General features: G+C 41.7%; 1 protein-coding gene across 2 annotated transcripts in view; it reads left to right on the top strand.

The window, feature by feature from the left end:
• The window catches only part of top3a (DNA topoisomerase III alpha), a 19,262-nt gene extending 10,183 nt beyond the window's left edge, over positions 1-9,079 (top strand). For both annotated transcript variants that reach the window (XM_005947015.2, XM_005947014.3), the window contains exons 18-19: positions 4,265-5,013; positions 7,486-9,079. In XM_005947015.2, coding sequence (XP_005947077.1) covers positions 4,265-5,013; positions 7,486-7,649 — 913 coding nt within the window. In that variant the 3' untranslated portion in view covers positions 7,650-9,079. The remainder of the gene's footprint in view (positions 1-4,264; positions 5,014-7,485) is intronic.
• The last annotated feature ends 1,117 nt before the right edge of the window (positions 9,080-10,196 follow it).

Below are 10,196 nucleotides of genomic sequence, written 5' to 3'. Positions count from 1 at the left end.
GTGTGTGTGTGTGTGTGTGTGTGCGCGTGTGTGCGCTCTAACCAGAAGAGCGGAAGGTACGCTAAGCAGTAATAAGTATGTTGGAAAAACAGCTGACAGACTGGTTTTTGTGTTGTTTCTTTTCTTCTCCTGTTTTTTTGACAGCCTACTAATGTTGACAGTCACAGCTTTAACATGAAGTGTTCTTTTTGTTTCACTTCCTGCTTGTCACATGAACCCAGGAGAAATATATTAGTTTACTAATTATATTTCCGAAGTCCTCAGCACTGAAGACACATCTCCAAAAACAGATAACCAGCAAATGTCAAGTTTGGTACTGTTAGAATAAGAGTGGACTTTAACTGCAGCAGTCTTGTCCTGCATGATTACTGATTACTTATTGTACTGAGATACATCTATCTCAGCCTAATTCACCACTGTTATGTATCAAAGTTCAAATGCTGATTTAAAGAGCAGCGACCTTTCCTGCAACGGTCACACAATACAGTACAATGCAGAAAAAATCTGAATATGTACAGAACGAAAACACGTAGACTCTTAATAACATATAACATGTAAAGTATGTACTCTGGCCTCAGATTTCCAAAAGACTCTTACAGTTACAAAACTGTTTTAGGATTCGGTAAACGTCCCCTAGCGTCACGCAGAAAAGAGTCTCAACCTAAATCATGCCTTAGACTTTTGTCAGGGTCTGTGCTACAGGGGGCCACATAACCTATTCACACTTGCACCTATGCTGGTGCATTATGTGTTAATTACCCTGTGTTAGTGACCTGCTGTTTTATAGTTGATAGAAATGCAGGGGCTTTTTTCTTTCCTGTCCCCCCCACCTCTCTTTGTTTTGGTCAGTTTTGTTTTTTTGTCAGGGACAAAATTTTTCTCTTCTGTTTTTCCACTTCTTTGTACATTTCCTCACGTCCATTCTTTTAGGAATTTACTGACATGTGTGAGTCATTATATATCTATTATTGGCATTATTAGCATCAATATAAGGAGCATGGTTGTTATTCTCTCACTGATAAATTCAAAAACTGCTGCAACAAAGGGTAGCTGGAAATGTACAGGAGGAACTCTTACTGAACAGACCAGTCAGTGCAGATGCACGCTGTGTCACCACGACGTGTTGTTGTATTTCTAGGGAGGTACACATCAGGCATACGGTTAAAGCATATTTTTTCAGATTGGTTTGCGTGTATGACGTAGCTATGGTGTAGATTTCCCAGTAACACGCTATCTTCCAGCTTAACAGTGGAAATACCAAAGAACCATATGCTGTAAAGTATTTGCACTGATGTTCTGTTGTTTTCTCTTTGCTGCACTACACAGATCCTCCTGAGCTGCTCTCGAGCTATATAAAAATGTTTTACAATTCCAGCCTCATGACTTAGACTTACAAGCTAACTGGACAGCAGAGGCCCGGTGTGAGAAACTCTCCACTATTTAATAAAAATCAAGTTTGAAGAGGAACTAAATCAGTTAACCAGACTTTAAGCAGTTTTTGCTCAGGAGAGTCTGTTAATCAGCAGGTCGGTGCTCAACCCCCGGCTCCTCCAGTCCACATGCGGAAGTGTGCTTGGACAAGATAATGAACTCCAAAGTGCATTGAACAAACCTTGTGTGACTAGGTGAATGAGGCTTCTAGGAAAAAGTGCTTTGAGTGCTCAGATAATATAGAAAAGCACCGTATAAGTACCAGTCTGTAAGCAGACTGTACTACAGGTAGATGTATCTCAGCTCAGTTAGTGACATGTGGCCTTTGCAGACTTTGACAGTTAGATGAATTGTTCTGCATGTGCTGACTTACACAATGAAATAGTTTGAACATATTTTGGGAGTCAAAACTACTCAACTGATAGAAGGTGATCAGTTTTAATCACAAAGACGTATTCAACCAGTAACTGGTCAAACTCTGGACACTCGGTCATTTGCAGAAACGTGCAGAAACATTTGCAATGCTTCACGTCTCTCTGTTAGAGTGCTCACACGCTGTGCTCAGTGATGCTTTTTAATCAGCAACAGCTTCATGGCTTTCCTGTTGTCTTTAACTCGTTTAAATTGCTCCATATAATCCAGCTCTGAGGTCTCCATCAGACCTGGACGATCATTTCGGTTTCTCACTGAAATTAACACGTTCTCGAATCATGCAGGAGCAGTCCAGCTTTCTGCATGTGTTTGAGTGTTGTGTTTTTGGTAACTGGTACCTGTGACTGGTGTTGAATGTCCTTTCATCACAGGCATAAGGCACAGTAACACGATTAAGCCAGAGCCCTTATGTTGTGAGGGGTTTCACGTGTTGTTTTGCTAACTATATTTCAGAACGCATGATTTTTGAAGGTGCTTTGTACTTGACTGATTTAGGGAGGGATGTCTAAGTTATGAGTGCTTTTGTAAAAGATTCGTCCTCTCAGCACAACAGAGACTTAACTCACACATTAACTGAAAAAAAACATGTATTTATTTATTTATTTTTTCAGTGGTCACGTCAGTGCTAAACTCCCTCCGTGCCTTATGCTACCCTCTCAGGCCAACAAACAGCGACGGCCCTGACGCTCTCGAGAAATTTCTCCAAATTCTTGTTTACACAAGTAGGCGTTAACCCTGCGAGCACGTGGCTCAGCTCAGTCCAAATATAGGGCACGCTCACTCGCAGTGAGCCAAAGTGCTCCACACCAGCATCTGTTACCATGGCAACCAATCTGGTGGCGAGCTCAAAGTTGAGCTCCAGCCCTCTCTCCAGAACAATGTCAGCGATGTAGTTTTTTGTTTTGTTTTTTTAATCAGATATCACTGTGCAGCTTGTTGGATAACTTCATATGCTGATAAATGCAGATGTGCGCAGGAGTAGACTGTTGCTTGGTGCTACCGCCTCACTTGTTGCCACGGCAACTTGCCCTGTTTTACCAACTTTTCTTATGTACAGATTTTTGAAAAAGCCACTTTATGGTGGACTGTTTGTCCTCAGTGCTTCACACAGTTTTCTATGAGAATATATATTTTATTACATTTCAGTCATAAGTCATGGTGTATACTCCTGAGTTACTGGTAATTTCAGTTACCTACAGCCACTAAAATTGACAGAGGGTGACAGAAAATGTCACTGCATGGAATTAAACTTCTATATGATATGCCTTTGGTTCACTGATAAATCGTCTCTGTGGATCAAATTTAATTACGCCAGTGAAGCACATATTAACCAAATGTCCATGCAGAAGCGCAAAAGTGACTCACACGTCGTTACCACTGAGCCAATTATATCATGTTGGAAACCCTGTACCTTAAGACATCCAGATGTGTGTGGGGGTTTTAAGCGTTTCCTTCTAATGTCTTTTAGTCACAGCCGAGCACAGAACAACAGAATGAACCTCATTGTCAGTGGAAATATTTAAGTAATTAGGATTCATCTCCTAGAGTTTATTCATATCTCTACATACTTTATGCCAAACAATGATGATCGTCATTCTGCATCAAAGGGGTGGATTAGCAAGCTGATAGATCCATTCATGGGGCCATGCTGGAGTGTCAAATACATGTTGGTATTGGCACAAATATTGACCAATAATAATTAATAGAAAACTTTTTTTTAGAAAAAAGTGCAGAAAGCAAAGCTTGGGTTTTTTGTTTTTTTGTTTTTTAGAAATTTGTCATCATTGATGTCTTAGCTTCATGGTGTTTCTGCAGCACATGTGCAGATCCACAAGAGTGTGGTGAACTGGAGCCTGTCAGCGACAGAGCGAGAGGCAGGGTCACGAGTCAGTCGGACAATCTGAAGAAAACTCACACAGGTGCAGGGAGAAGATCCCAATCCAGAAAGGTCCCAAACCAGTCAGCGCCACCAGCCTTCTGCCCTCCTCTGCCGTAATCTAACTATTTATGTCAAGAATGTGTTTAAGAATCTTTGCTGCAATAACGTTATGCAGGAGGATTTTTTTTTAACAGTGAACTGTGAAATCTTAATACTCCACACCACAGCCATCACATACCCACTTGACTTTTGTGGGTGGAAACAGTCAGCCTGCTGAACAAATAGTATAATAATTGAAATTACCTGAGGTATTTGATTCTGATTGTGTTGATTGTACTAAAATTGCCCACTCTGAAAGAGTCAAGCAAGCTAAGAGGACTGAGCTTACCCATAGCTTACTTGACTCATTTAGAGTGACTTACTCTCTTTGGATGTTAAATAAGTGATGGATTGCCACACAGCACAGTTCATTTATTAGATGTGCATACTGAGGTTGCCTCCTGTGTGTCCTCCCTTCTTCAGGTTGAAGTTCAAGTTCCGCAGGGGTAGCCTTCCTCCCATGATGCCTCTGGAGTTTGTCGGCTGCATCGGTGGCTGTGACGAGATCCTCCGAGAAGTGCTGGACCTGAAATATCTCAGACCGGGGGGAGGTGGTGGTGGTGCAGGAGTTGGAGGAGGGGGTGGAAGAGGAGATGACCCTCATCCTCCACCTCCAAGGCCACCCAGACCTGATCCGTCCAGAACCCGAATCTCTAATCCTCGCCCTTCTCTCCCGCCTGTGCCCTCCTGGACCCCACAGCCGACGTCTCCACCAGGTGGCCGCAGTATGAGTATAAACGCCAGCAGTGACGCGATCGTGTGCAACTGTGGTCAGGATGCACTCCTCCTGACTGTGCGCAAAGACGGCCCTAATCAAGGCCGGCAGTTTTACAAGTGCAACGCCGGGAGCTGCAACTTCTTTCTTTGGGCAGATCAACCAAGTCAGCAGGGGGCGCCACAGAATCGAGGGCCACCACCGCCAGCACCGAGGACTTCCCAGCCTCCTAGGCCATCTCTGGGATTCAGAGACACATCTGAAGGAAGCAGAGGGCAGGAAGCGGGTGCACCAGGACATTTGGGACAGGTGATGTGCAACTGCAACGAGGCAGCCGTGACGCGAACGGTGCAGAAGGACGGTCCAAACAAGGGTCGCATGTTCCACACCTGTGGGAAGCCAAGAGAGCAGCAGTGTGGCTTCTTTCAGTGGGCTGATGAGAACGTACCTCCACCAGGTGGGGCTCTCACACACAAATCCTCCTCTGAGCTCCTAATCATAATCCAATGTAAGACCACATACCTCCAACAGGGCTGAAAATTCCCTCTACACATGCACGAGCTGTGTCACTGTTATCTCTTACTTCAATTCAGTATGCATTTGTGAAGATATGATGCACATTACACACAAAACAGTGAAGAATGCTTCCTAAAATTCCTGGATCCATACACAGTGACTCATAGTCATCAGTCACTTACACATGAGTTAGGCCCCGCCTCTGATAAAAATGCAAATCTTTCCACAACCTTTTGAGTCATTCGTTTAACAAACAGGCAGACAGAAAAAACAAACAGTCTGAACCAATCACGTAACTTCTTTGGCTCAGGTAGTGAAAAGGAAAAGTATGTAATTAGCTAGATTACTTTGTTAAATGGGCATAAAATTAATTCTCATCTTTATTTCCTTTAACAAGTATGGACAAACACATTCCTGGCAGGACAAATAGTTGAACAAGTGTTTCTAGCAGCTGCTTGATTTTCAGGGAAATCTCGTCACAAACTTCCTAACAGAACTGCTTTGTTGTTACAACGTATGGAGTCACCAGCTCTATTGAGGTCATTGCTATTGAGCCTGGGCTTTGACGTGGATGCGCTGCGGATATACTGCCTTTGTATTGGCTTCACCTGAAACACATATTATGCGTAGGAACGAGTGAGTCACAAGGACAACATGAGGATGAGCTCATTTTCAGATTGTGTTTTGCCTTCACTGTGAACCTTTATCAACAAGTTGGTCTCATATGGATAGCATCTACAAACTACACGTATCTTTTTTCCAAAACATAAATACAGCCTAAAAATAGAAAACTAGTTTGACTTATGTTTTTGAAGCTGATCTTCGCAGCGCATAGACACTGATCTTATACTGGTGTACCCACTTTCACTGGGTTAAGTCACATGGTTTGCATGGGCAGATGTTTGTAAACAACAAATTCAAAATGTCTCTAATATGACCATATTACGAGACAAATGTTAGAGCCTGACTGATTCATCTGCAGGCTGATATTAACTATGCACTATTATGTCGTTCTTGACAATTATAACAGTCAATAAATGAAAATTAAAGAAATAAAGACGAGGCAGGAGAAGCACCCTTCAGCCACGTTATTAGTGTTGACGTTGCACAGTTTGTCGACCACGTGCACTTTGCAAATCCACTTGCAGTTTCTTAAACTGCTTGTTGTCTTAGGTGCCTCAACAGTGTATTGAATAACTACACATAACAAATGTCAGGGATCTCTCTTTGTGTTTGGTGTGGCTAAAAAGTAATATCAGCCAAAATATCAGATGATTAAGTAACCAAAATATCGGTATCGATATTAAAAATCCTATATTGATCGGGCTCTAATACTTGTAAATAAATACAGAAGTGTTTTTTTTTAATAACCTTGGCTCTGTAGATGCCCACATGAACCAATTAAAGCTTTATCTGTAATAACTGAAGCAGTGTGGTTTGATTAAGCATAGTCACCCTTCAAAACACACCGTTATTATCAGGTCCAAATTTCTTTATTCATACTGCAGCGAGAGTTCACATGTGATAAGAAAGTAACACACAGCGAAACATTGTCAACAACAAATCATAAAACTGATGCAAGAAGTGATAATGTATACTAATAAAGTATGGACCAATAAAGTATTGACAGGATACTTAGGGAAATCCAGTCGGTGTTATTTACTGTTACACGCCATCAAAACTTGGCATGAAGACTTTTAGTTTACCAGCTGAAATTTTTTTAATCTTCATCTTAATCTTAATTATCTGGTCTTATCTGTCTAGGATAAAAAGGATGGGCATAGTTTTCAGGTCTCAGATTGAACCCAGAGTCAAAGTGCATTCATTAAACCTGTAGTGCTTCTACTGGCCAGCAGGGACTGACTCATTCGGTGGCAGAAGGAAGTCTGAGTACAGAAGTAGATGGAAAAACTGCCAAACTGCTCACTTGAGCTACAAAATTTGCTGGATGCGCTCTGTCACATTCCAGTGACTACGTCCACCTTTTATATTCTTCGTGGACATATTCAGGTTTTCAGACCAAGCAATACAAGACTTTCTAATAGATTCTCTGAAAAGATGAGTCATCTCAGTAAAAGCAAGCATACTTGACATTATAAATGTATTATAGACAGGCATTTGCAGTGTATGCTATTGAGTTTTAGTGGACCTTGACTGCAGTGATTTGGCTGTAAAATTCTACGAAAGTTCTACAAAGCACATTATGTTTGTTTAAGAAAAAAAAGGATATTATGCTCACCATTTGATGGTAAAAAAGAAAGTACTGTCACGACTCACGAACACAGAGACCTTGAGGCATCAACATGACATGTACCTGCAGTCCCAACATGCTGAAAAAAATTCTTTGGTACTTTCTATGCAATAACTGGTAACTTTGACTCTTTTAACTCTGATCTCTGTTTCCCCGTGTCAGGTGGTTTTGGTGGTGGATTTTATAGCGATGGAGACGGCGGGAGGAAGGGAAGGAAGATGATGGGAGGTCCGAGTGCTAACAGACCCCCTGCTGCTAAGAAGCCTCGCACCTGTGGCATCTGCCACATGCCAGGACACACCCGAGTAACCTGTCCTCAGCGATGACCGCTGTCTGTGACTGAAGCCACCCCATAATTGGGCAGAGTTAATGAAGTCTGTGACTTCAGTTTTAAATTTTAAACAACTTGGACTATACATAGAGTGGGGCATCTGCAAAGCAACTGGGTCAACAGGATAAGTGTGTGCAAAACAGAAAGTGTTCCACCCACATGTGTTGGCCAAACCAATACCAAAAGTGCCCAACAGCAGCATAAACTGCAGCTTTTCTTTTTGTTTTCACTCAGCACCGATGCCTCAGCTGTACTCAGATCAGCTCTAGATGAGCGACTCTTCTGTGGGGCTTGGGAGGACAAATAAGGTCAAGCTAATATTGAAGTGTAAAACAAACCAATCAGAACTGTACACGGACCATGTATGCTGGAGAGCACACATAAAATAAACTCTGAGACAAACGCTGAAGTGCTGAACTAGTTTTATTACTCGCGTTTGTAACCACAGCAACCTGAAAGCGCTTAGCAAGTTATTGAAAATTTGCTCACATGGCCTTGGATCAACAGATCCTCCACTCTGTCTTTCTCTGCTTTTTACAATCTCGAAATCCTAACTAAAATCCTGTATATTTCTGACTCAGGAGCAACGCCATCTCTGACAAATGAACTTCATTTTAAAAGACGGCGTATGTGCATGCCAGTCAAGACTAATCAGCCAAATGTATTGATATCTGAATATTTTCATGTATCGATTTATGGAGGTGGAAGAAAAAGGCGGGGGGAAAAAAATTGTTTTTACACTGCAAAGGTTGGACTGGTCATCTGATGTTCGCACTGATAAAAGTTAATAAACTCATTTTAACATTTTATAGTACATTAAATCTCTGCAGTCATGACAGAGGGAACTTTTGGTTTCGCTTGGAGTGTTCGGGGTTTTCCATTAGCTTTAGCTTTTGCTTTTATTTTGAGTCTGTTGTTTGCTTCTCTTTGTTCATTTACTTTTGGTTTTGAGTCTTAAACTTTCAGTCGGCCCTACTTTGGAAACGAAACAAAATTTATGACTAAGCAGAGCACGCACGAATGAAAACAGACTTGCTCTGGCCTGAAATACTCCGATGCATAAGTAAAGTAGGAATAGAGTCAACCAAATCTAAAAAAAGTTCCCCACAACATCTCTCAGTATGTAACTTTCATATCCAATAACACTTATGAAGCCATGCAAAATCTTTCCTTCATGAAGACTTTTACAGGTACATTAAAGGATCTCATAATTGTAATGAATGTCCTTTTTTTTCTTTTTTTACCCCCAATAATTTTGAGCCCGTGAAAGTGCACCTTTAATTTAATGCAGTCACATTCAGTTTGTACCAAGCACATTTTTCATTAATGATTATATAAATGACTAAGTCTTTGCTTTTATATATTTCTGTTGCACTTGCTTCATGTTTGTGAGTTTTTTGTGTATTAATAAAATAAAATCTAGTCTTTCTGTGTTAAAAAATAATTGTAACACAGAGGGAGTGCGAGCATATTTCATACAGTTATTTTTGATAATATAGCCATACTAAGGCCTGTAGCTCAGACTGTATGTTGCGTAATAGTCTGAAGGTAAGATTTGCATGACTTCTTTCAAATCACTCCGTGATTTTTCACGGGATGAACCGTAGTGTGCAAAAACACTCGAGTACACAGACGTAGTCAAAATTTCTCTGCAACTTTTCAATCTTTCCACCACAAGGCCCGACTACAGAAACGCACACCCATAGGCCTACTTAAAACCAAATGCTGAGCGTAAACAAGTTCTTTCTCCTAAAGTTGTGCAGTTTTGTGTTCCAGGGAAAAGTCTGACCGGTTCCGTCTTCCCATAAATGCCTTTTGCCTTTGTTCCCTTGAAATGCACCCCCTGCGGGTGTAGGACAGGAGAAATAAACCCGTGGATTCCCGGTACTGGGCTGTAAGTTACACTAATGTTTTTCGCTGGTCGTATTCCAGTGAAGCAGCCCTGATTTTACTGGCACGTTTGGTGACTCATATGTGAGTCATAACATGTGGGTGGGAGCGAGCGCTGTGATCCGTCCTGCCGTGTTGTGTTTGCCGCTCCATCCCGACTCCCAAATCCGCTACAGTAGTATCCGGGCAGATAACGAGTCACGTGACCGCCGTATCTCTTCTCTGAATTGCAGGAATTACCTCCTACTTACGGGAAAAGAGGCGCATTTATCCCGTATTTCAGACTGATAGGTGTACTCTTCCCTATAGGACCATAAAGAACAGGCGGTCAGATCACCAGAGCTTTATGGACTTTACCGGAACTAAAACACCACAGCGCTCTGTGCAAACTCACTGCTGGTTATTAAAGCGCCCGTGTGGAAATACTCACTGCACAAAATCAGATTAAAAGGGCACTCTGCCACTTTTACAAGTTCTTCTGCTCAAAAAACTCTGACAGAATAGCTTCAGTGAGGTCATCATTATATCATCAGGGGCATCTTGGCGTAAATTTTTAAATTGTGTGTGCAGCTAAAAATTGAAAGTTTTTAAGGCACAGACACTGACCAGGGAAGGAAGTAATAATTAAAACACTGAGTCATGGTAAAGATAA

Source organism: Haplochromis burtoni, unplaced genomic scaffold (assembly GCF_018398535.1).
Source record: "Haplochromis burtoni strain Fernald_Lab_line unplaced genomic scaffold, NCSU_Asbu1 Contig_514, whole genome shotgun sequence".
Taxonomy (NCBI): domain Eukaryota; kingdom Metazoa; phylum Chordata; class Actinopteri; order Cichliformes; family Cichlidae; genus Haplochromis; species Haplochromis burtoni.
The sequence above is the reverse complement of the archived record's forward strand: the minus strand, read 5'-3'. Positions and strand labels throughout refer to the sequence as shown.